Source organism: Echinops telfairi, unplaced genomic scaffold (assembly GCF_000313985.2).
Source record: "Echinops telfairi isolate 266 unplaced genomic scaffold, ASM31398v2 ScPeMD7_23;HRSCAF=83, whole genome shotgun sequence".
Lineage (NCBI taxonomy): Eukaryota > Metazoa > Chordata > Mammalia > Afrosoricida > Tenrecidae > Echinops > Echinops telfairi.
The window spans coordinates 78,769,080-78,795,686 of NW_022103920.1; the positions used below are offsets into that span (position 1 = coordinate 78,769,080).

The 26,607-nt window shown below is 46.3% G+C and overlaps 1 protein-coding gene across 1 annotated transcript in view; it reads left to right on the top strand.

The window, feature by feature from the left end:
• The window catches only part of DNAH11 (dynein axonemal heavy chain 11), a 330,595-nt gene that overhangs the window by 190,667 nt on the left and 113,321 nt on the right, over positions 1-26,607 (top strand). The window contains 4 exon segments of the mRNA XM_045288657.1: positions 190-352; positions 1,203-1,326; positions 1,765-1,907; positions 17,201-17,362. Of these exon segments, the coding sequence (XP_045144592.1) occupies positions 190-352; positions 1,203-1,326; positions 1,765-1,907; positions 17,201-17,362 (592 nt within the window).

Consider the following 26,607-nt stretch of genomic DNA (forward strand, 5'->3'; position numbering starts at 1 on the left):
GCGCATTTTGGAAGGGAGTTGTAAGAGGGCAGACATTTAGGCAGAATCTGTGCTTGATAGGGAAACACATGAGCAGTGTTGAAAAGTTAGCATTTACTCTAAATATTTCTCTGAAAATGAACGCCACTAAAGAAACCTTGTTCAACACCACTTGGCAGTTCCTGCAGTGAAGGGGCCGTCTCTCCCCAGGTGCCGCATCAGCCGGATCTTAAGAACCCCCCAGGGCCATGCACTTTTGGTCGGCGTGGGAGGCTGCGGCAAGCAGAGCTTGTCCCGGCTGGCCGCCTACATTTGCAGCCTGGATGTCTTTCAGATCACTCTCACGGAAGGATACGGAATCCAAGACCTTCGGGTAAGTAAGGGTGATAGGCAGTACTTCTCAAACTTTCTGGCCGGTGGATCTAATAAGAGCAGACCGTTGACCTGTGCCAGTTGTGATTTTCAGCATTGGCCAGGCCTCCCCACCAACTGTGGAAGAGAAGGGGCAAGTTTTCCAAGCAATGAGAGTTTGTCTTACCTTCACGCTCCAATTAGAAATCAGATATTCTGATCTTCTATGAGATATTAAATGCTTGCTTACTCAACTGAACTTTTTACCTGGCCTCAACTGAAGCTCCACTTCAGCACAATTAGATCCCTGGTGTCATGGAGAGAGGGGTGGGGAAGAGGGATTCCCTTTGGAAGTGCAATTACATTTCTTCCACTTGAGGAGAAGATTTGAAAAATAAAACACAAGCAACTCTCCCGTGTTTTTAAGCGTTTTAATCACAATAGTACCTACAAGCTAGTGCTGTGGTTTGTGACAAGCGCTGTTTCACACCTCAAATACAAACCATGTGCTTTTAATATTAATACATTATAAAGAAGGAAAAACCACATACCATGTAAGAGTAGGTTATGGAAAGGTGCCCTAGACTTCCTTTCGCCGGATTGCTAGAGAAAGGCTGGTGCCTGTTACATCCCCTTGTTCCAGTAAGCCCCACACCTGAGCCGCGCTGTCGTGGGCTTGTAATGGAGGTGACGGCACGCTGGTTTCCCTTCTGACGGGGCTGCAGAGAGGAAAGAAACTAGGAGCAGAGGGAAGGGCCCGTGTCCTGCTATCCCATTATACTTCCTGACTTCTTCCCTGAGCCCACACACATGCTTCCTCCTTCACATCAGCGGGTTAAGCACACATGAGTGATTGCCTCTTCTCCTTACAGGTAGATCTTGCCAATTTGTACATCAGAACTGGAGCCAAGAACATGCCCACCGTGTTTCTGCTGCCAGATGCCCAGGTTCTAGATGAGAGCTTTCTGGTGCTGATTAATGACTTGCTGGCATCAGGTGATTAAACCAACGCATTCCTTGAAAGATCTTCCCCAGTGACAAATTATCTGTAGTTTCAGCGAACTTTAAATAGAGATAATTTGTCTTTGAGATGTTTGCTGGGCAGTCTTTGGGGAGACACATATAAACCTAACTAATTTGAGGTGTATCTCAGTGTGCTTGTGGATGGGAAGTGGCCTGGAGAGGCCTTGGTGAAGTAAATGCTTTGACGACATGCACAGGCTTGATGGGTGTGTGCCTCCTAGCATGTCCTCAGTGTGTTGTGTGTCTTGGAAATGTTAAAAGAAAAATGGCATTCCACTTCTATCCCAAATGCTTCCCCTATCACGTAAGCTGAAACGTTGTGTTATAAATCACATCAGGCGTTAACACAGCCTCTGTAAAATGTAAACCGTGAAGGCCTTGTAGTAATTCTCTTCATTCTTGTGGGTGCAGGAGAAATACCAGATCTGTTCAGTGACGAAGAAATGGATAAGATCCTTTCTGGAATCCGTAGTGAAGTCCGTGCTCTCGGCTTGGTGGACTCCAAAGAAAGTAGCTGGAAATTCTTTTTGACCAGGGTGCGGCTGCAGCTCAAAGTAAGAAGCATTGGCTTTACTAAGAAAACGATGTGAAATTTGCTGTTAGAGCTCAGATACGGTTCTGTTTCAGGATGCATCCCATAGGTTTGGGTTTCAGTCATTTAGTTTTAAGGACATTCAGTAATTTCTTTTACAATTTTAAAACTACATAAACATTGTGATTTGGATGAAAGTTTACATTACAATCGGTTTCCCACTCAACAATTTGCAGGCATTTTGCTTCAGACCATTGGTTGAAATGTAACAGAACTCATCCCGATGCCTTTTCTGTTTCCATTTGCCCTTCTTTGCTGTTGTTTTCCCTTTCTGAACTTCTCCCTGTGCACCTGGTGGCCTCAGTTGCTGATTGATCTAAGGAGTGTCCATCTCATTAATGGCATTGTTCAGAGTTGTTGATTGACCTAAGGAGTGTCCATCTCATTGATGAGTTCAGTTCCCAGTTTGAAGGGTGAGTAAGAGCCATAATTCCAAGGGTTCAGCCCGTCTCCATCAGGGAGCCTGATCATTGTTATCACTTTGAGTTCTGTTCTCTATTTGTCTCCCACCCTATCCAAGAGCTTCTAGTGTGACCCCTTTCAGAGCAGCTGCTAGTGGTACCCAGGCACCATCTAGTTCTTCTGTCTCAGGGTTGTAGAGACAGGTGTGCATGACCCATTAGTTCATTGGACTAATTGTTTCCATGCGTTTTTGATTTTTATTACTTTTCTTTCCTTCGGAATTTAAATTGTCACTTGAAAGCTTTTAAGACCCCAGATGCTACTCACCAATGTAGGATGCATACTATTGTGTATGCTGTGGACTGTGTTGTGCCAGTTGATGTCTCCTGAGACTGTGGTCCTGAGTTAGGTCATGCATTCCCTCAAGGTCTCTGGTTATGGCTTACAAAGGTTTAATAACTTTGGCTACTGTGAGCTCTACCCTATTCATGAATGTAATATAGCATATGTAAAAACATACTATGTAGAAATACCTTGTTCAAACCGAGATGGATTTATGCATGGGTATAGTCTTACTTGCCTTCCCACACTTACTCAGTTTACATGTTAGTCTGGGTATATGCTTACAGATTACTGTTATGATAGGACTGTGTATAATTGCACTTAGTTTTGTGGCCTTTATCTCTTCTCTCCTTCCAGTGTATTCTTTGCCTTGAAATGTTAAGCTGACTTCACCATCATTGTATATCGCCTTCCCTTACCCAAGTTCATAGAGTAGAGTGCACAGCAGCCAACGTTAGGAAGTTGATAGGTTTCTGCTCATTAATTAGAAGAACAACGTAGTAAGCCTCACACTTCCCAATCTCAAAACGGACTACACAGCCATGGTAGTCAAAGCAGCCTTGTATTGTCTAGATGTATGCTGTGGACTATTTTGTGCCAGTTGATGTCTCCTGAGATGATGGTTACATTATCCTTGATCACGCCCTACCAGGCCTCCTACACCCTCCTCGCCATCGAGTTTGGATCACTTATTCCCTTGTCCCTGAGTTTATTAACACCCACTTCCTCCCCCCTCCCATGTCAGTTCCATTGTTTTCTCCTCCAGATTGTTTATCCCGCCTATCTTACCTATATAGATAAGATAATAATATGCACAAAAAAGAAGACAGAGCAAAACAGTGCAACAAAAGAAAAAAGAAAAACAACAAAAAATGACCAAAAAAAGAGAGAAATGCCTGTAAATAGTTCAAAGTCTGCTTGTTGACCTTTAGGAGTGTTATCCAGTCTGATGGGGTGCCACGCCCTGGCCCCGCAGTTTATTTTTGGTATTCCCTGGGGACTTTGTTGCTCTATTCCCCTTGCTGTTCTGTTGCACATCCTTAGTGTTTTAACCTCAGTGTGGTGGGGTCAGGATGGGCACAATTCCCGCACTGGGTGTCCAGTTTTGTGCCCCATAGTCCTATGGGTCAGTGAGAGTAACATTTTAGAAGAGGAAATTCCTCTTGTAAGAATATTGAAACAGTGGTGATATGAAAAGTGTGTTGAGGGACATTGCTCACTCTTGGAATAACCCAGAAGTGGCCAAGGAATGAAGTCAGGGCAAGTGGCAAACCCAAGAGAGATGTCAGAATAACTTAAAGAGTATTTGGCAATAGATCAGATTTGGGAATGAAGTGATCCTTGCAGGTTTTATTCTCAGAAGTGTTCCTATAGGAGTAAGTAATGTGAGAAAAGATAAGCCAAATTGCTCATGCACAGTGTGACCAAGTCTCCAACCCAGTGAGCAAGGAGAGGGTGTCTTCACATTGAAAACTGCAGAAGGTATCTTGTTTTAGACTGTGAGTTAGGAAAGAGAACCTGGCAAACCCCTTGCCTTTATAAAGTGCCTTGTTTTTTGCAATGCACCGTTTTAACAATTCTAGCTACAATCCACTGAAGTAACTAGAACTAGGATTTCAGAGATAAAGAAACTGCAGCACTTAACTGTCCTGCGGCCATAACAAACACTCAAAAATCCTAGGACTTAGCCCCAGGCTCTTAGTCCAGGTTCGAGCCCTCTGTGTTATCCTGTAGGGATTTCGTGTGAGAAAAGAACAGCATCAAGAGGCCACGAATTAGAAGGAAACCGGCAACAACTGCAGACTCCTGGCAGGAAGTCAGTACCAGAATGTTGTTCTGGAAAAGTCCGGTTTCTTGGACTAGAAGTAGATAGTTGCTGCTGGTGGGTGCTGTCAAGTCATTGCAGCTCAGGGCACCCCATGTGACCAAGAAGAACTTCCCTATGTTTCCTTGGCACTGACACTGACAGAGTGCCACCCCAGGGCTTTGTCTTCCGTGGGCTTGAACCACCAACCTTTCTGTTAGCAGCCACACCCTGAACTGTTACACCGCCAGGGCCCTTGGGCGAAATATTTGTGGTGCAGGTGGTATCAGTGTGCCACTGAGTGGACTGCAGACACCCCCTTGAGTCTTTTCATGCTTATTTTGTAATTCTACGTGTAGGAATATATATTTAGCCATTTTTATTTGGTCAAAGTGTAAATGTGGTTGGCATTTTTATAGTTTTGATAAGGAATTACAAATTACCTCCAACAAGTTGGTGTCAATTTACGCTTGCACCAATAGAATGGAATTTTCTCTGTTTTACATATACATGTAATCTGTGTTCCCAGCATAGTTACCACATGATTCTCATGAACTTTTTGAAGCCTTCTCATATAGGAGAGCTGGGTTTTTTTAGATGTTTCATTGCCATGTCTTAGGTTGGCTTTTGATTCAGGACATATGACGTAGCAGAGAAATTTGTATTGAATTTTTTTTTCAGCAACTTCTGAGATAATTACATAGTTTATCTACTTGGACACTCTAATATTCATCTATCCAACCTAAACCCACCGCTGCTGTGTGTACTCTGACTCACTGAGACCCTACATGACAGAGGAGAACTGCCTGCCCCTGAGGTTCCCAAAGCTGTGATACCTGTGGACTCAGGCTGCCGCACTGACTGGTGGGTTTGAACAGCTGACCTTTCAGTTAGCAGGCAAGCACTTAACCACCGTGCCAGCAAGTCATATAGTAGTTTTATGTACAGAAACTTTAATTGTTAAGTCTATATCCAGGAGAAAAATGAGACTTTCTACTTCCAAAAAGAGTTCCTGTCTCAGAGAGAGTGAGACGGGGCAGTCCTGCCCTGCCCTGTAAGATCAATCTAAGTCAGAATGAACTTGATGGCGTGAGCTGAGTGAGAAGCCTATACCAAAACCGACACCAAATTTATATTCACATTTATTATTGGGTAATCGTTTTAATACTTCTGTGTGTGTGATGAAAATACACATAGCCAAACATACATACCCTCAGTTTCCACATGTGCGATTCAGTGGCCTTGGTTCCTCTTCACACGTTGACCCTTATTGTGTATTCTCCAATTATGTCTCCATTCGCTTAGACTACTTGCCGCCTAAACTCCTCATCTGTGCTTCAGGGTCACTGTTGTCAGTTAGAGCTTGTAGAATCATTTTTATAGTCACATTTTCTAGCATTTAATCCTGTATAAGCTAGAATTTATTTTAAAGCTTTGGATCATCCGTAACCTGCCCCATTGTCCCAGAACTATTCATTAAATAATCTCATGCTTACCTATTAAAATTGATCGCTTTCTTTAGACTGCCGAAGAGGAATGGGATCTTCCACTCGGATTGCTCTCTGGGTCATGATAAAAGTCACTGGCCGGCACCATGCCTGCAACTCTCAGACAGGGAATTAATATGGCATAAAATGAGTCACCTTTTAACTGGAAAATGGCAACTTTTCCCCTTTCACATCCTATTTATTAACTGAAAATCCTTTAAAGAAGAAATTCCAATCACCGTGTTAGTTTCAAATATCATTACATTCAACAAATGTATTAAAGATTCCAAGTGCCCGATGCACTGAGACCTCCTTTGCATAGCTTCGGAGCCTGGCAACGTGGGAAGCGAACTGTAGGACAGGGCTGTTGAGCCCACCTGGCAGGTCAGGCTCAATGATGGGCAGTTGCCACCCCCGTACCCATGCTCACCATCCAAAGCTAGTTCCCATTTGGAGTGCAGAGGCACTGAGAACGTGCTGGCGTCCAGACTGTCCTGGAGTGCAGAGACACTGAGAACGTGCTGGCGTCCAGACTGTCCTCTCGGTCCAGTAGTGACGTTCTCATGACAGGTGGCCAGATGTAAGTCCTTGAGTTGCTTCCACTAAGCCAACGGCCTCCTCTCCACATCTGTGCGGGTGCGTCTCTCTCTTCCTGGTCTGTCTCACGACTAGAGTCTCGGCCTTTCTTCTTTCTTGCTGACCTCAGCGATACAAACAACTCCTTTCTGGCCTTCTCTCCTGGGCATCCTGGGACTGCACGGCAGACGCTGATTCGCTGAAAACTTCGATAAGTGTCGGTGTCAGCCCAGTGTTTCATCTGTGTCGTCATCTAGCTGGTCCATATGACCTTCACGAGAATATAAGAAATACGCGCTCATCGTCAAGAGCTTAAAAGTGCTAACATGGAGAAAAGATGCCCACAAATCTATTCTCTCATCAGAGCTCATGTTTCCTTCCGATTCAGTTGTTCCCTTCGGCTTTCCATGTAGATAGAAGCACATTCAAAGTTATATTCAAAACGCAATTATTTTTGCCTCTCACTAAATTTTAAGTTTTTATCTGGGGTGTTTTTTTTTTATCCTATTAGAGAAGGCTTCTACAGCCCTGGTGGCATAATGGGTTCGATATTGGGCTGCTAACCACAAGGTCAGCAGTTCAAACCCATCAGCTACCCCCTGGGAGAAAGATGCGGCTTTCAATTCCCTTAAAGAATTACAGTCTTGGACGTAGGACAGGGCAAGATATGACAAAATAATAATTTATAAATTATCAAGGGCTCATGAGGGAGGGGGAGTAGGGAGGGAGGGGAAAAAAAGAGGACCCAAATGCCAGGGGCTTAAGTGGAGAGCAAATGTTTTGAGAATGATGAGGACAATGAATGTACAAATGTGCTTTACAAAATTGATGTATGTATGGATTGTGATAAGAGTTGTATGAGCCCCTAAGAAAATAATTATAAAAAAAAAGAATTACAGTCTTGGAAACCCACAGAGGCAGTGCTACCCTGTAATATGGTTTGCTATGAATCAAAATCAACATGACGGCAGGGAGTTATTGGGAAGAAAAAAATGTCAATACTTCATCAAGAATTTGCTGTATGGAGTAAGCTATTTTAACTTAAATGCACGTTTTTCCCAAATGACCAGTTGTAGAAGACACCCCTTGTCTAGTTAAACCCTTTACCAAATTTTCTATTATGTTTTATAATTTATATTGATACATAGGCAGTGATATATATTATACATTGTCGTCATGCGCTGTCACATTAATTTCCACCCATGGTGACCCTACCTGTGTACAATGGATGACTGAATGAAATGCTGCCTGGTCCTGAGCCCTCCTCACCATCATTGCTGTGTTGAGCCCATTTGTGTGGTCACTTGTTGGCGGTCTTTCATTTTCAACAACCTTCCACTTGAGCAAACATGAGGTCGTTCTCCAGAGATGAATCCCTTCAAAATAGGTTAGACCGAGTCCACCATTGCAACTTCCAAGGAGCATTGTGGCTATACCTCTCCCAAGACGAATTTGTCCATTTTTTCTCTAGCAGTCCATAATATAGTCAAAATGCTTCACAGCACTATAATTTAAATATGTTAATTCATCTTCAGTCTTCATTATCCAGATTTTGCATGCATATGGGGCAGACACATCGTAGTGCTCAAAGTGGTGATAGCTTTTTAAGTAGCCATTTGCTGCAAATTTGCCCAATGAAATCTGCTGTTCGGTTTCTCGACGGTTACTTCCATGAGTACTGGTACATATGGCGATAGGCTTGTCTGTTTCACATGTCAGCCTTCGTCAGAATTCATTATAATTCTGTAAAGTTGGTTTATGATGATGTCTAGTTTTCATTCAAATTATTAAAGTCTGTCAGATTGTTTCTTTTGGGGATTTTCTAAGAAATGTTTCCACACTACATGGTTCTAAAAATATCCTGAAAGTTTTAAATTGGTCTCTGTACTTGTGCAGCCCTAGATTTCAGTGGTGTGTAAGATGAGTGTGCAGAAAAAAGTAGGCTTCCCTACATTTCTCAAGTGCAGTCTCTCCTTCCACTGCTGATTTTAAGCATCTCCACTGGTTCTATTTTTGGACTTCGTACTATGTTTCTTCGATCAGTTTGTCTGCATTTGTGGTTTTAAAAATAATTTCATGGTGTATTTTGGAATCTAGTAGAAGGGTACCTTTCCTTTTCTGTACTTACTTAACTTTTTTGTACCTTTACTTTCCCAGGTGAACTCTGAAGCCATTTTGACATTTAAAATAAGAAATTCACTGAGAATCTATAAACTGACTTGGTGTGTGAGGGATACATTCGCTATCTTTAATGTTCTTTCCTTTACCTACACGGTTTTATTTCCTGATAGTGTGAATCGGGACTCTGAACCAATTCAAAAGCCGCTCCGTGTTGACTAATGGAAACACGAGCTGGTTCACATTGCATTGCTGCCTGAGTAGGCAACAGGCAAAGGGGTGCTGGTGGCCTGGTGGTTACGCGCTCTGCTACGAACCAAGAGAAGTGAAACCCACCAAGCCCCCCACCAGAGGAGGATGACCTGGTAGTTTCTATAAAGCCTTGGGAATTCTACGGGGCAGTTAAACTCTGCCCTTTAAGGATGCTCTGAATTGAAGTCTATTCAGCAGCAATAGGTCAGGAAACAGACAGAGGCGTCCCTCCCAAAGGTGGTGACTGACTGCCCAGCCTTGCATGTGCGCTGCCCTGCATTTAAAGTGATGCCGTCAGCTGCCCTCTTGGATCAAGACCCCGCTGCCCATTTCCTATGCGAGGAGAGAGCTGATGGGCAAGAGATCTGGTTGCTCTGTAATGCCTACGCTGCTCCTGTTCACAGCAGCTGTGATAAAACTGCTTTTCAGTGGTTTGAAGTGCTGGTGTGATACTTCCTCCATACGCTCCTGTCCTAAATGTCCTTTACTGTTCTCACCCATATTTATTCCATAGAAACTATATCATCACTATGGCAATGTCCTCTAATCCCATTCAGAATTACTAGACTTGTTTAAACGTTGTTAATAACGGTGGGCGGAATTGGCATCTTTGAAATAAGGGAGATCCCCCAGGAACGGGGTGCATCTCTTCAGTCAGTCAAAATGACCTGTTTGCAGGGAGACCTTCACATTGCTCACTGTCATCTTGTTTGTGCGGAATTTTCTAACCGATCTTCGTGGATGGATAAGAAAAGACGGATAGATGGGTGGGGAGATGGAGAGATAGGGAGATATTTATTAATTTATTTATTGAGTAGTCATTCATTCCCAAGGAGTTTTACACTTTGTTCTTTAGCATTTTCTGTGTAGACAGTTATATTATTTTGAACTTGTACTCCTTTTTTCTAATCCTCACCTCCTTTCTGGCTCATATTGTATGAAAGCTAGAACTTCCCGTTCCGCAGTTTAAAAAGCTGATAATGGCCAGGCTTGTCCTGTTATGTTAAAGGGAACGACTTTCGTTTTCATCAGTCAGTGGTAGATGGACTGTTACCTTAGAGGTGTGACGTGTCTACACAAGCATGGATATTTACACACTTGAAGGGCTTTCAGAAAGTACATAAAAAAAATCTATTGTCTTTCCAGTCACTTTTCCCACCAGCTTTGGAAGCTTCTTATACGCTATGAACACACACACACACACACACTCACACACACAGCTCTTGGTGTCACAGTGATTGAAGTGCTCAAACTGTAATCAAAAGATAGGTGATGTGAATCCTGGAACCCTGCTTCCGTAAAGACGGACGACCTCGGAGCTCTGAGCGCAGCTCCGCTCTGACCTTTGTTTTGAGGATGTGAAGAGATATTGCATTTCAGCGCGGCTGTCCTCATTTAACTCGCAGTTCACTTTCACCTTCTGCCTTCTTCTTGGCTGGTTCACTCGCTCGTGATAGTTTTTAAAGGCACCTCCTTCCTCCTAGCCTCGAGAGAGCGCGAGCCAAGCAGGTGTCTAGCCTATTCTTCGTGGTTTTATATCCCGTCAATTTCTGAGAAACTCCCTTTCCTGTCAATCTTCAGGACCTTCTTCCACCTTGGCCTGATGGTTGCCTTCCTTACGCCACGTTTGACTGTTTTCGTCCTCTTCTTTCTTGGATAGATGAGCGAGCAGTTCACATCAGGGATTTAGCAACACATGGGGGCCAGGGGGATGTTTGCTGTTGGCTCAAACGGCAGCATGTCTAGGGAACCTGATAGTCTCAACAGAAATGCTGCCTATGTTTTCGTACCCCAGTCAGCCTCTGATGGGGTAAAAGACTTAGGATGAACACAATCATCTTCATGAGCTCTCATTGATCTGTGTAAAAAACTCAGATACCGCCCAACAGCAAATCAGATAGCTAAACATGCCACACTTGCATAATTGTAAAGGCAAGGCTCGCGGTGTGTACATCTGGCTGATGAGCAGCACATCTGGCATCCTTTCCTTTCTTCGGTTGTAAATGTCGGTTAGCTGATCAGTAAGACGTGCCATCTTTCGCCACCGCTGTCTCTTCCTCTTGGCCGTGCACTGCTGAAGAACGCGGGACATGCGCACACCTGCTTGGCCCCATGCTCTGTCAGTGTGTGCGCCAATGAAACATTCTGCCTGTCGGGACTGCGAGGCCAGGACCCCTCTGAGCACGGTGCTCAGCCGCCTGGCTTCACAGTCTTGTCATCTTCTATATCCGAAGAATGTAAATCCCCACAGGAGACCAGGGACGTGACCTTGGGCTCTGTAGAGTGTCTGCAGTCTGAGATTTCATTTAAAAATCCCCCCCAAATTAGGACACCCAAACCAATATTTAATTTTGCCCAGGAGAATGGTTTCTTTCTGAGCTGCCATCTCCGTACTCCTCTGTTTACTCACGTGTGCAATGACACGAGCCCTGGGCGTGGGGTGGTCACAAGGTCAACACTCAGAACCACCAGCCGCTCCGGAGGAGAAATATGGGGCTTTCCATTCCCATAGAGTCACCATCTCAGACACTCACACGGGCAGTTCTGCCCTGTCTTCTGGGCTCCCCAGAGCCAGCATCAACTCGATGGCAGTGAGTTTGCGCAATGGCTATTTGCCAAGTGCCTACGATGCACTGGGTGCTGGGGGTGTAACAGGGCACTGAAACTGCCCACCTGGAGCCTGCCTTGTTGCTGGGAAGACATACGGTACTTCAGTCCAATAAGCTCACAAGCAAATATGAAAGTACAACTCCATAGATATAGATATGAGAGGTGTGGGGTACGTAAAATAACAGAAGACAGGGCAATAGAATGTTGACTGAGGAAAATGTTACCAGGAAGAACCCCAATGGGTGAGTAAATGCCATCTCTTTTGTTTTATAAAAGGAAAAAACAGTTAACACCAATACAGAGGACATCCCTTTAAATTAAATACACTTTGTGTTTTGAACAGCAGAGCTGTCTTTGTCACACTTTGCTGACATTCAGAGCCTCGGGCCTGGCCCTGTGCTACCATCCGTACATAAGTGTAGCGTGACCACTCTGTCCCAGAAGAAATGCCGATCTGAAGTTTTGTCAAAAACAGAAATGTTGTTGCCTGTGGTTTTGAGGTTACAGATGCACCTCGTTGGCAGCGTGCGGGGGTGAGGCTCTGCCGGGAGCAGGGTGGCAGCGATGAGGTCCCAAGGGGGGGCGCTCCTTTCACCCTCGCCCCTCAGGGCCAGGGTTTGCTCTCCCTGAGCTGTGTGCTGGGATCCGCACACAGTGATCTTTATGACCAGGAGAGTTTCATTGTGGAACGGGAAGAATTAAAACTCCCTGATATAAAATGTCACATTTTAAAAATTCTGTGTTCACCAATATCCATCCGTCAGAGGCCAGAGCAATGTTTCCAGGTGTGTTGTCTAAAAGGGAATGAAGTACAAAGTACATTGGATGTGTTTGAGGGGACTTAAAAAATTTGTAGAGAAAATCCATTGTATCTTAATTCTATTTGTCCATGAACTTTCTGAAGCTCCCTCATAGAGGTTGAATGCTGTTGGGTTTTGTAAGAAGAACGGACATCAAAAGGATCTGAGATACGGTGGGAAATTCGAGGGGACTAAACTGTTCACACAGTGAGGACGTCTTCTCCGCCAAGGCGCTCTACCCATGAGAGTGCTTGCAATACAAATTCATTTCTTTTATCCTTGACAAACACTGAGACGTTTGAGGAGAAATACAAACATCCGTTTTGGCTAAAAGCTTGGGAAGTAAATATGCGATAGAGTTATGTCTACCTGAAAATAAACTGTATCAACAGGAAAATAATAGAGCGGCGATGTAGCAATTGAACTTTCCATTGCAAGAGGAAATGCACTGAGTCCTGCTAGTGTGTGCTGGGAGCAGCGCTGCAGGAAATGGAAACACATTACCAAGCACGGGGAGAAGTGGATTCTTGCAGATGAGTCATAACACCTATTAGACCCCCGCCCCTCCCAAAAGAGAGGCCGCTAGCTTAGAACATCCACGGCGAGGATTCCAGGAGCCAGTTCCGGACATCCAACTGTTGGAGCTCTGCCAGTACCTCAGGGTTGGCTTCCGACTGGTGAGACCGTGCCTGAGAAAGGAGCGTAGCTGCCTGGGGCGGTGAGAGCTTCATTTCTTAGCTGACTGTTCCTGCCATTCCTACTGCTGGACACCACCCAGCCAGTCGGGTCCTTGGCAGTTCTTAGGGAACTCTGATTAGGGGGTCACGGGTCTACTTAGTGACCTCCAATCCTGAAAAAGATACCCAGAACTACAGCCATAGGAATTTGAGGGAACATCTTCTCCCAAATCCCCCATGTGCTTCAAGGAAGTCAAACCTCAAGCCGAACTCTGCCATACCCTGGCCAGGTGCTGCCCAACCTGGTCCCATGCACGGTGGCCCGCGTGTGTCCGCGGAGCTGTGCGCCACAGCTCTCGAGCTGACTTTCCGGAAGTGGAAGACCAGGGTTCCTCTGGGAGCCTCTGTGGTCTCAAACCACTAGCATTGTCAATGCACCCCCCCCACCCTTTTCTAACCGTCGTACATTTGTCTTTTTATTTCTTGTATTGCACTCTGACACTCTCTCGTGGAATGAAGGGAAAAGATGGTCGAAAGGTACTCAGGGTGATTCCTTTCCCACCATCACTCGCCTTGTGATGACAGCTGAAGCTTACCCCACGTGATCTGTAAAGCGGTGGAGATTATTTAGAACAGTGCACACCAGCTGACAGTTTTTCAGAGATTCCTGTGGGCTCCAGGAAGCACATCTCGCCGGAGATGAGGCCACCATTGCCTCAGAGAGCGGAGTGGCAAGAGAAATGGCGTGCAGATGTCTAGCATAACTAGAAATTACTGAGCACTGAATTGGATCCTCGAGGCTACTGGGATAGCAGCCCTTTCCCATCTTACCAACCCCCAGACCAAACTCACTGAATTCAACTCACAGGGACCCTGTAGAACTGCCCCTGCGGGTTTCCCAGTGGCAGTCTTTAGAGAGTGGAAGGGCTGGCCTTTCTCCTGTCAATTGGCTGGTGGTTTCCAGCAGCTGATCTTGCCATTAGCCGCCCAACCAGGCCTCCTCAGGAAGTCCTGCCGCACTCCTTAGTGTCTGCTGTCCTCAAGCCGGTCCAGTTTAGGGACGCTCTGGGAGAGCAGAAGAGCCCCATAGGGTTACCAAGGCTGACTGCCACCTCTCTCTCCTGCGAACAGCTAGGGTGGGGTGGGGTAGAGTGGGGGAGTAGGGAGATAGGGGTGGGGTGGGGGCGGGGTGGAATTGTCCAGCACTTCGTCACTGCACCCCCGGGGTGCAGTTCCATCATTCGTCCCAGGCTTGAGTTTCAATGTTGGGATTTAGATTATGTAGCATTATCTAATTTATTTTAATGTTTCTAGATTTTCCATACACTCTGGGTGTATGTAGAGATTGAGTGTCTGTTTCCTTCGGTTAAGAGTAGGTCTGGCAATTTGCATTTTTGACAAGTTCTCAGATTATGCTTTGAAAACGAGCAGCACTCCCCCTCCCCCCTCTCTGGAATTGTAGATGATGTTGTGAAAATATTCATTTATAGGCTAATATATAGATTAGGGTAAAAAATAGTCTTCAACTATAAACTTTGGGAAAGGAAAAATCTCTGTATACGTCTATATAACTTTTCCAGTAAATAACGAAGGCATATCATTGAATTAACTCAACAAAAGCATTTCCCTGAGACTGAACAATTTACAGCAGCTAAGGTGTTTGGCTGCAAATGAAAGAGTAAGGGATACGAACCTCGCAGCTCCACCACCCAAGGAAGACGTGGCTGTTTGCTCCTGTGCACACTCACAGCCTTGTAAAGCGTAGGAGACTTTGTTGTATAGCATCAGTATAGCTCCTGTGCACACTCACAGCCTTGGAAAGCATAGGAGACTTTGTTGTATAGCATCAGTATAGCTCCTGTGCACACTCACAGCCTTGGAAAGCATAGGAGACTTTGTTGTATAGCATCAGTATAGCTCCTGTGCACACTCACAGCCTAGGAAAGTACAGGAGACCATTCCACTTTGTCGTTAAGCATCAATATGGGTTGGAATCTACTAGGCAGCAGAAGGCTTTTTTGCTTTTAGTTTTCAAACAAACCTAGTTCAATTACACTGCTTTCTAACTTATTCTTAAAACACAACAAACCCAACCTGTTGTAATTGAATTGATTTGAACTCATGGAAATCCTATAGAATGAAGTAGCACTCTCCCTCCAAAGAGCTTCCAAGGCTGTAAGCAGACTGCTACATCTTTCCCCTATCGAAAAACTCCTGGGTCTGAACCACCGACCTTTGGACTAGCAGCTGCCCACGTTAACCACCGGGCCACCAGAAAGCTCACTCAAACTCACTGTCATTGAATCCCTTCTGACTCAGGCCAGGGTAGAACTGCCTCTGTGGGCTTTCACTCTGTCCCTCTTTACAAGAGTAGAAAGTCTAGTCTCTGTCCCTCAGAATGACTGGTGGTTTCAAACTGCTAACCTTGCAGTTAGTAGCCCAACATGTAAGTACTTCTGCATCAGGGCACCAGAGCTCCTCTTAAAACCTGGTTGTTTGTCCATAACAAGTTGACGAGTACTATGAAAGTGAAATGCATCAACTATAAACATGATTTTTTTTAAATTCAGGTTCCTAAATAAAGGATTCGTTCTCACTCTCCCTTTCTCCCTCTCTCCCCTCTCTACTGTGCTCTTTCTGCTACAGTTGTATGTGAATACAGTTTCTAAAGTTTTCAGAAATGAGAGAGAGCTTCTAAGAGAGTGGAACTTTTCAAGTATAGAGAGAAAGGAAGGCTGGTGGCAAGTACTGAGATGCGAGTGAAAAGTATGCATTGTAACTGAGGTTTGCTAGCACATGCAATGCTAGAGCAACTTTTCAACTAGAATTTTGAATATAATGAATAAATAATCAGTCTGTTTATCCAATAGAAAACATTTGGGATCTTAGGGATTATGTATCTCGATTTGGTACTCCTTATGGTGTGTAAACACACCGAAATGCTGTGGCGTGAAATACACAAAAATAACCACACTCGTTGCCCTTGAGTCAGTTCCGACTCCGAGCCACCCCACAGGACAGGGCAGAAGTGCCCTGGTGCGTTCTGGAGACCAATTCCATGGAAGCTGAAAGCCCCATCTTTCTCCTGAGGAGATTTCGAACTGCTGACTTTGCAGTTAGCAGCCTTGCATGTAACCACTATACCACCAGGGTGAACCGCTCTATGGGTTCATATGAGGTAGAGATTTTTGTGCTGCGGATTTTTAATTGGGAGAATTAAAAATTCAGACATATCCCACGAATACCAATTTCCTGAATCACCTGATCATTAAAAAATTCAGACAGAGAAAGGTGTCTGGCTAGGTTGATAGACGCAAGTCTGAATGCATTTGCAGAGAACAGTCAGCCGAGGCTCCTCCGCTCAGACTTAGTTGACCTGGCTGGCATGCCCCAGCCACGCAGACTTGGGAGGAAGGGGAAGAAGGAAGGAGTTCTATAATCCAGGCCCCTCTCTGGGCTAGCACTTCAAACACCTGGGCTTACCTATGCCACAAAGGGTCAGAAAGCCCATTGAATGAGGGGCAGAATCCAGGGGGCTGCCCCTCTGCCCAAGCTCCGATGGCACACTCTCCCATCGAACTCGGGGACTCCTGACTCAGAGGCACTGGGGATTCTGACGAGCTTGAGGGAACGTGGTCAGTCTTTGGACTTCCTGAGATACGTACACAAATGTCACTTTGCATGAACGCCTACGCTGAATGTCTTTCAGCCCTTTAAAAATTTGGAAGGAGAACTCAAGGCGTATTTCACTGTAAATGGAGGGAAAGGAAACATTCGCGTTAGTACAACCTTGAGCCTGGACGTGTCTGCGGTACAGTTTTATGGAGACGGATGAGTTACAGATTGCAAGGCAACAGGAAGTGAAAGTCATTATTGGCATGGAAGTCTGCTGGTGATTGATTCTGCATTTTAATCCGTTCCTGGGGTCATGCTATGAGGCGTGACGGAAAGGAAGGACGGCGCCCCGCTATGAATGGCGCTGGTCGTCCACCTCGGAGACGCACAGGTTCGCTGCGGCGCCCACTCGGAGAGGCTCTGCTCGGACCAGCAAGCGCTGGAATGTGGATGTCCACGCCGTCGGGCCGGGGGTGGCGCCCAGTCCCGGACGGTTGCCGCATCGTCTCAGGTCGCAATGCGATTCTTTGCTCGCCCGTCACCCCGTTTCTGCCCTGCCCCTGTCTCCACAGATGATTCTGTGTCTCTCCCCCGTTGGCCACACGCTGCGAGTTAGAGCGCGGAAGTTCCCAGCCATCGTGAACAGCACGGCCATCGACTGGTTTCATGCGTGGCCCCCGGAGGCCCTGGTCTCCGTCAGCAGGAGGTTCGTGGAGGAAACCAGGGGACTTGAGGTATGGTGTGCCCGCCTCTCACTCATATGTTCACACCCCCCCCCCACCCTCTCTCCTTCCCCCTGCCGGACGTCCTCCTTCCCTATGTAAGTTCCCAAATACACTTCACTTCTCTGCAGGAAGTGATCTCAGTTTGTTAAGCACCATAAAACCGTCCTTGTTTGATTGCGATCTATGGAACATTAATGGATGACCTTTTCGGACCAGGCTGTATGTGGTGTGTGTGCGCGGGCACATGCACACACGCCCAAACACGAGCGTGTTCTCCGTGGCTGTCCTGGCTCATTGGAAAACCAAGCCCATTGCTTCCTTGCATCATAATGGGGTTTACTGTAGCTTTAAGCCTACGATGTAAATACGAGACAAAAACGTAGCCATCCGTAGCCGTGCCAGGCGATCAATTGTGATTATGCTCGTGACAGTGCTGACAGGTGAACAAACAGCCCCCATAAATTCAGCAATCATGTGGCCAAGCCAGTGGATCCACTCTCTTAGGTACATTATGCTTGCCTTTCACCAGGATGAGAGCCAGACCTCTGGTTGCATGTCAAAATGGTTGAGTGATCAAATTAAGTCAATTAAACATTAAAAAAAAGCATTGTGGCTCCGAGTGCACAGAGAATGTAAAGATGCAGCTAGGATTTCATTCTATCCAGCACCCCTCTAGTTAGTTAGACGGGAAAGCTCGTGGTGGCAAAGGTTCCCCAGAGAGCGGCCTCTTCATTCAACTGCAAGGTTGGATGATGCCTACACTAGACAGTGGCTCTCAGAACTGGAAACCAAATTTGGGATATGCCAGGATGGATGCCTGTTCCCAGATGAACGTTTATCTTAAACAAGGACAACCTATTGTCCCCTCCCTTACTCCAATGAGGGTCACTTCAGCCTTTCTCAGACAAGTTTTTTGGCATTGTGTGATTATTAGGTCTTTGAGTGCCAGATGGTGAGAAATCTCAGATTGTGTATTAATTTTTTGTATGCAGCAAGCGTTACTGTCTGGGTTTTTTTGTTTTGTTTTTTTTTGTTTCAACAACAACAAAACCCCAGTGACATAGGTCCGCTCTGAGTAGGAATTGACTTGATGGCAGTGATTTGAGTTTGTGGGTTTGGGGGATGGTATTGGCGGTAACAGATAAACCCAGATGGGCTGTCCAAGAAGGGTTTGATTGATGACAGCAAGGTGTCAGCCCTTCAAACCCACTAGCGAGGAAGTAGAGACCGTGCGCTCCTTTAACGAGTCACAGCTTCAGAAACACCAGGGGTCGGGGTCCCTTCGAGGCGGCCTCCACTCTGTGACACCGGATGGCAGTAAGCACTCTGGCAAGCACTCGGCTGGGCCGATACAAATTGTAGAAGGAAACCTCTTTCCCTTTAGTGTTGCCCAAAGATAGCTATTGACATAGTTTGGGACTTTGAAGGAAGAACCTCCACCTGTACACAGGGTCTGGGGAGGTGGGGTTGCGGCTTCCAAAAGTTTGTGGACCATTCCCTTTTCATTCCATTTTCCCAAGAACCTTTGAAATCCCTTTATACACGTATAAGACAGACTTTAGTTAGGATAGGCATGGACTTCCTCTCTCCTCTTCCCTCTCCTCCTCTACCCTCCTGTGCCCTCCCCTGCCCTCCCCATGCTCCCAGAGAAATATTTCTACAGCTCGAATGAGGAATTGATCTCTCTTAGTTCTCTGTTTCTGCCATGTTCAGAACACCCTTTCTCCTCTCTGTCTCTATACTGGCCTCACCCCTACCATGGAGTGCACCTGTCTGAGACTTTTTTTAAAAGTCACAAAGGTTTCTTAGAGAAGCATGCAATACCCCTTAATGGGTGGTTCTATTTTTTTTAACAAGTGTTCTATTTTGCCCCTCACTAGTTTAGGAACACTGAAGCATACTTCTTATATTTATGGAAATATATTTCTTATATATGTATAAAAAATACACATATATGTATATGAAGACAAGATTCCTACTCCTGTAAAGAGTTAGTCTCAGAAACCTTACCAGGTCCGTTCTAACCTGTCTTGCAGGATCTCTATGAAGCCAGAATTGACGGCAGGGCCTTTGTTTATATCACAGATATAAGAATAAGTAATATACTTGCATATCTCTCTAGGGACAAATAACTAGAGAGGTGAAGATGAATTTCTCTCTGAATTTCTGCTCTCTCCATCCCTGTCCCCCGAAGGGTTGCCCAGACAAGCCCTGCGGAGTGGCGGTGTGACAGTTAACCCCTTACCTGCTTCCCAGAAGTTGACAGTTTGAACCAACGCAGAGGCCCCACAGGGAAAACCCACTGGCCTGCTTCCAGAAAGGTCCCAGCCTAGAAAGTCCTCCTCTGTCCCATGGGGCCACTGTGAGTTGAGAGTGGACTCAGTAGCCCCTGGCAACACAAGCCCTAGCATTAGATAAGTCAGCCAGGGGGCATTTCATATTTTCATATCTAAAAGATCAGTAACGTGGCAAATAATTGTCCCAGTTTTTAACGCAACTTTCTTGAATATATTGCTAGGTTCATTATGCTCCTGGAATAATTCAGAGCGTGGTTTTAGTCTCCTGTGAAGTAGGAAACGCTCAAAAGAGTCACTTGATATGGGGAGAGAAAGAGTCAAAACTCTGTGTCAGTTTATTTCAGCAGGCCGGTTCAGTGATGCAGACAAGTCCAGTGCACTTTGTTTCTTAATGACACGTGTTCAAATGGGAGAACGCGAGGGATAGCAGCAAGAACTAGTGTTTGGCACAATCCTTACCACCAATGCCCCCTTTTTGCTTTTCACAAAATTATTGTCGAAAATATACGGAGGCCGTAAACCAATCCAACATCTACAGGGGCAATCCCGTGACATGATGCTCTTCAGGGTGTGCCCCCATCCTCAGCCTCCTTTCTGCCTTGTTCCCTCCCCACTCTCAAACTCAAGGTCCCCCTCCCCCCTTCGCCCCCACCCCGTTTCCCAGCTGCCCTCACAAATCGATGCTCTCAGATGGGTCCCATACACACAGTTCTTTCAAAGAGCGCAGAGCTGGGGGCAGGCTTTCTTTACCTTTTCTTTAAACTGCTCTTGGTCTTAGAGAGACCTCGGGAGGGGCGAGTCTGAGTTTAAGGTTGAAAGATGACAGGGCACCTGAGCTTCACAAACACTCCTTGTCTTTGCGGCTTCCATGGAAGGCTTCCGCGGCTCTCTGGAGGCAGGTGCCCTCTGTTAGTGCTGCGTTCATCTGCCGGTGGCCGTCGCCACCTACCGGAGGAGTCCGGACTTGCATCTCCTTGGGCCTCGGCTCCTGCCAGGTGCCACTCTGGATCTGATGGTATCAGGACGCCTCCTGTAGGCTGCTGGGTGCCGGTGAGGAATTGGACACGCGTTACTGTTGCCACCGAGCTGAATTATGCCTCGAAACAAATTAGCCAGATGATTTCATTTCAGTGCAAGGTGCCTATTTAACTTTCCCACCTTCCTAATTTGTTGCTCAGGAGCAATAATTATCATTCAGAGTGGAGCGTGTCCATGTTCTTCCAAAAAAAACGCGTAGTGCCTTTTCTGTAGAGATCAGAATCGGCTGTTGAGTTTTTTGAATGAGCACTAATTTGATCACTTTCTAAGTTTTCATTTCTACCCTCAAGACTGAAAGTTATCAGCCTAATTTAGGCATTTCTTAATTATTGACCTCATTGGCTGAGTGTAAGGTACTTGTACAAGGTGACACCCCCCCCCTCCCCTTTGGCTATAGAGAAAGGTTTCATTAAAGGCAAGCAGCTTTGTGTGAGTTGACATATAATTTTCCATCAGCACAGACTCGGCAGCCAGGGGTGTGGGCTGACTGCATGTAAGTAAGTGTTTATGCCATTTTACTGTTACCTGATTAGGAACTCAATGACAGCTGACAGAGTGACCCACACAGTTGGACCCATCAGTGTCCCTGGGCGTTCGTGTAAAGAAAGACTCTGTGTCAACACCCACCCCTTCTCTGGGGACATCTGGAACCAGAGATGGGAGCAAGCAGTGAAGAAGGGGCAGAGGAGGGGCCTCTGGGCACAGGGGTGTGCGGGGCAGAGAGAGCCGGATGATCTGGCTGAGAAGTGCCTGGCTTCCTGTAAGGAACATTTGAGACAAAAAAGCAGGACAGCCCCAAAACATTTGGAAAGATGAGCAATGCTTTGACTCTTTAAGGCAAAAGAGGAAATACCCATCCTCCAAGCAGGGTGGAATGAGAGGAGAACTGGTTGAATGGAAGCAAAAAGATGAGCTGGGGAGGTGAGGTTTGCACTGGAAGGACTAGAATAAAGATCTGAGCAAGGTGAGGGAGCCCCATCTTTTCAGGCATGTTGGCCAAACCAAACCCACTGCCGTCGAGTTCATGGTGACCTACCATTGGGCTTTGGAGGCTGTACATCTTTGGGGAGCAGACAGCCACCTCTTCCTCCTGTAGAGCGGTCGGTGGCTTTCAACCTCCAACCGTGCTGTTAGCAGTCCAACACTTGTCCGTCGATTTGTCACACCGGAGCTGTCTTCTCAATATGACACCAGGTAGAAGCAATCGCTCAGTGCAGTCCCACGCTACCAGCTTTTCACCCCAAACTGGGTACATGGTTTGGTGGCCCATGCCACTGCCACACAATAGCTTGTTTCAGTGCCATTTTCCTGATTGATAACGAGAAAGGTCCACTGGAAGAAGAGCGTCGTTTCCCTGCCCTCCATGCTCAAAGGGCCGCTGCTTCAGTGCTGTGCAGGTTTCCTTTGCAGCGCTACGCCAGAAAGACGGGTGCAGCGGTGCCCGGTGCCTGCCCATCCTCATCCGCCCGCGTCAACCTGTGTGTGACCGAGTAGAACTGTGATGCGTAGGGTGTACAGGGGCTGTTCTTCAGAGAATAGGTTGTCCGGAAAGTAGACTCCAGAAAGCAGACTGCTTTCTTCAGACACGCCGGCTGTGTGAACTTAGACATTTTGGTTCACACTCGAGCATGCTGACAGCCTGCACCACCCAGAGGTTCTCAGGCCAGCACGCAGGGTCCTAAAGCAACATTTCCTCAGTAATAACTTCATTCACAGAGCTTCTGTTGGCTTTATGATTTCAGCACAGTTCTTAGTTTGTCATATAAAGTAGGAAGATGCCTTATTGAGCAAGATATTTCTTTCATAAAGAGTGTCAAGTTTATTTTTAAAGGTCAAGACAAATGCAATTAAATGTAGTTGAATTCTGTCAAAATCCCTATGTTCAATAGGTGAGGAAAAGGGCCCAGGTTGTTGTCAGTAACCCTCTCCTTCCTTCACCCCCCTTTCTTCTTATGAGTGCACAAAACCACAGCCTCAACCCCACGTTTCTTGTTCTGTGCATCCTCACCAGATGTAGAACGGAATTGCGAAAAGCAGGAGAAAGTTCCCTTCCAGGGTCTGTCCACTTCTGTGAGCCGTAGGCATCATTTGGCAATGACACACCAGACCAGGGTCTAATTCCTAAAACAGAATGAACACTTCAACACCTCAAAGCAGACCGGCAACCCAATATTTTTTAAATGAGACAAGGATGAAAGGAAAAGGAGATCCCGGCCGTTGGCAAACATCTGAAGGAAGATATATTTGTGACCCGTAGCCATTAGAGAGATGCAAATCAAAGCCAGAGTGACGTACCATCTCAGCCCGGCAAAAACAGCACTGATCAAAAAACCAGCAACAAATGCTGGTGAGGCGTTGGACACAATGGAATTCCTGTATACTGCGGGTAGGGTTGTCAATGGTCGAGCACTATGGGAAATAGTATGCGCTTCCTTCAAAAGCTAGAAATAGAATTCCTATGTGACCCAGCACTCTCACTAATGGGTATACTTCTATGTCCTAGAGAAATAGCAACAGTGACACAAATAGACACAAGTGGACACACATAATAATATGTCGTATTAGTCACAATAGCAAAAAGATGGAAACAACCTGAGTAGACATCCACAAAGGACTGGATCCATTGTGGTGCATACAGGTGATGAAATAGGAGGTGGGAGGGGGCGGGGCTGTTCAACAAGTCTGTGGAAATATTGCATTACTTTGTAATTCTGTTTCTCCATGAACTTGCTGAAGCCTCCTGATATGCAACAATAAAGAAGACTGACAGGTGTGTGAGGCATAGCGTAGATGGATCTGGAGGGCATTGTGCTGAATGAAATAAGTGCATCACAACAGGACAACTACTTTATGAGGACACTTTTATAAAAGGTTAAGAATAAATTGGCACCCAGCCTTGTTTGGGAGCGCTAGACTTGTGTGGATTCTGTGACAGTGCAGCATGGCTGAGGCAGATGAAGTCACTGAGGGAGAGAGGACCATTAGAGGAACTGTTGGGCCATTGCGAATCTGCAGCAGCAGAAGTAGCAACTGAAAGCCTGTGGGTTAGATCAGTATGTGTGCCACATATCTACGTAGACGACGTCGGAGAGCAATACGGGAGGGTATGTGAACACATGTGGGTATATCTATTTGTATAGAGATGTAGAGATGCATAGGAAGCGCCGCTGGGGAAACATCCAGACACCGCACAGGACGGAGTGACCGGGCTGAAGCCTAACGACCCTAGTCATTGAGCAGCATGCGGATCAATTGGCAGAACATAGTTCTTCAAACATGTTTGACATCATAATGAGGTGAGAAGCATTTAGGGTCTTGAAAGCTTACAAATGGCCATTTCAGATACAACTACTGGTCACTTCCCATCCGGAGCAAAGGACAGTGAAACCAATCAGAGACCCCAGAAGGCACTGAAAAGTGGTCCATACGGCTAATGACTGCCCATGCGCAGCGTCCTTGAGCCTGAGACCAGAAGAACTAAATGACAGCTAGCTAACACGGACCACTCAGCTAAGGGACACAATAGGTCTCGTTAGATTAGAAAAAAACATGTAAAGCAAACCTCTAGCTCTTAAAAAAAGACAACACTCCCTGAAATGAGAGAGACTAGAGGCCCTGAAATGAGAGAGACTAGAGGAACCCAGGAGGCTGTCACTCATAGACACCCTTGGATGTGCCACCGAAGTGGCTCCTGAAGGTGCCCTTTCAGTCAACTAATAGATGGGCCCATAAAACACTGACCCTTGGGAGGAATGGGCCCCTTAGAATAATCAGCTAGTGAAGACCAAATGGACAACCGTTTCCCAAAAGCAAAGACGAGAAGACAAAGGGGGCCGGGAACTGAGAAAGATGGAAAGCGGAAAGCCAGAGTGCCAATGGAGAGAATGCTGCTCTACCGTCCAGTGTCGCGCGAAAAACCTGGGCATGCAGAGTTAAAGGGAAATCAAGTGGCTGCATAAACTTTCCCTTCAAACACAACATGTTTAAAAAAAACAAACACCCTACAAATTAACTTCTACCTCAAAAGAAGCACGTGCATGTTGTCACCTCCAGGAGCCCAGGCACACTTCCCCAGGTGCAGTTCTGTGGCTTTCTATAGAGCTGGCCTTGGCCAGGGAGGAAGAGGAGGCTTTCTACTCCCATACAGAGTTACGGTCTCCGAACCCACGTGGGGCAATTCTGTGTCCTGTAGGGTCGCTGTGAGTCAGCAGTGACCCAGTGGAAGTGAGTTTGGTTTGGGGTGTTTGGCCTCAGCGGGACCAGCCATTACCACCTCTCACCTTGGTGGCTGGCAATGGGGTAGCTGGATTCCACTCAAGCCCTTCTCCCCCCCCACCCCCCGGCACGCACACACGCACGCACAAACGCCATCTTCAATTGTCCCTTTATCCTAATTAATGATTTGTAGCTCACCTGGAAGGCTGCTGCATTATGCTGTGCTTGATTGTGTCTTTTGCTAGTTCAGTATTTGATTTTGAAAATTAAAGACCTGAAATGAAAACCTCAAGCAGCTAACAGCAAAATGCATTCCTAAAAGGAAGAAAGCAAACAAAAAAAAACGAAAAGGAAGCCAGCCTGCAACCTAGAAATCGGTGTTGAGTGCTTATCACTGTTGCTGCCCTATGTGGTGGTGGTGGTCTTACTGGGACCGTGGTGGCTACTGCTCCCACCTCCAACAGTAGAATCAACACCCTGGAATTAGCACTGATTGCCACCCCTAATCCTCACACCAGCTTTGGGGGGTGGGGGGCACCATCGGGTTCTCTGTTGTGATCCCTCAGCAGGTCAGCAGCTCATGCACAGTTTACCCAGAGCCTATGCCCTGAGATCCCTCCGTTCACTATTGTACAAGTGCTTGACTAGTTTGAAGATAAGAAGGAAAAAGAAAGAAAGCGGGGGGTGGGGGGGTGGGGTGGGCGCGGGTGTCAGTGACAAAACTCTAACCATTGATTTTCGTGGTCAAAAATATATACAGGAAATAAAATAGTGTGTCCCATTTTGTAGAACCCCACTTCCCAGGACTTAAACCTCGTGCCTCAAGATGCCTACAGAATCTTTTCCCACAAGGAAATCTTAGCCCTCCCAGAAGATTAGGCCAGGTGCTAACATGCAGCTCTCACTTTACACATGACAAAATCTCCCTTTACTAAAACAGCTGCCTTATAAACCACAAGCATCTAATCTATGCTATCCCAGCTCCAGAATGAATTAAAAGTAGACACAACGGACTCTAAGAGCCCGAGTGGTAGAGATGACGCATGCAATCGGCTGCTACCTGAAATGTTGGAGGTGTGGTCCTACTCCGGGGTGGCTCGGAAGCAAGGTCTGGTGATCGCGGAAACGCCCAGCCACAGAGCCCAGTTCTTCTCTGACACACCTGGAGTTGCCATGAGTCAGAACCAACCCCGGTGACAACTGGGGGGCAGGGGGTGGGGCGCAGTGTCTGCTTTTAGCTCGAGTGTAAAATGATTCAGAGTAAACGTAGGAATAATTGGTGTGGGAATTGTCAAGATTGTATGGCACTCTGGCAAAAATCGTCTCAAGTTAGAACTTTAAGAAGGTGTATTTCCTCTGCCCCCCTTGCCTCCTCCCCTGCTGTAACACATCCCTCCTGAAAATCCCCATTTAAAAATCAAGACCTATCAGGCAGTTGATGGTCTTCAAAATAAGAGGCCCCTCAAAAATTTTGTGGGGAAGCAAAATGGAATGAAATGATAAAGGGAGCTTTGCATGGATGTGTCTGATGCACACTTCGCATATAAAATCCTGACTAGTTATCATTTTTTTCCCCTCAGAACAAAAAATCTTACCATAATGAATGAGGCGGGGAGTGCGGAGTGGAGACCCAAAGCCCATTTGTAGGCCACTGGAGATCCCCGGCAGAGGGGTCTCAGGGAGGAGATGAGCCAGTCAGGGTGC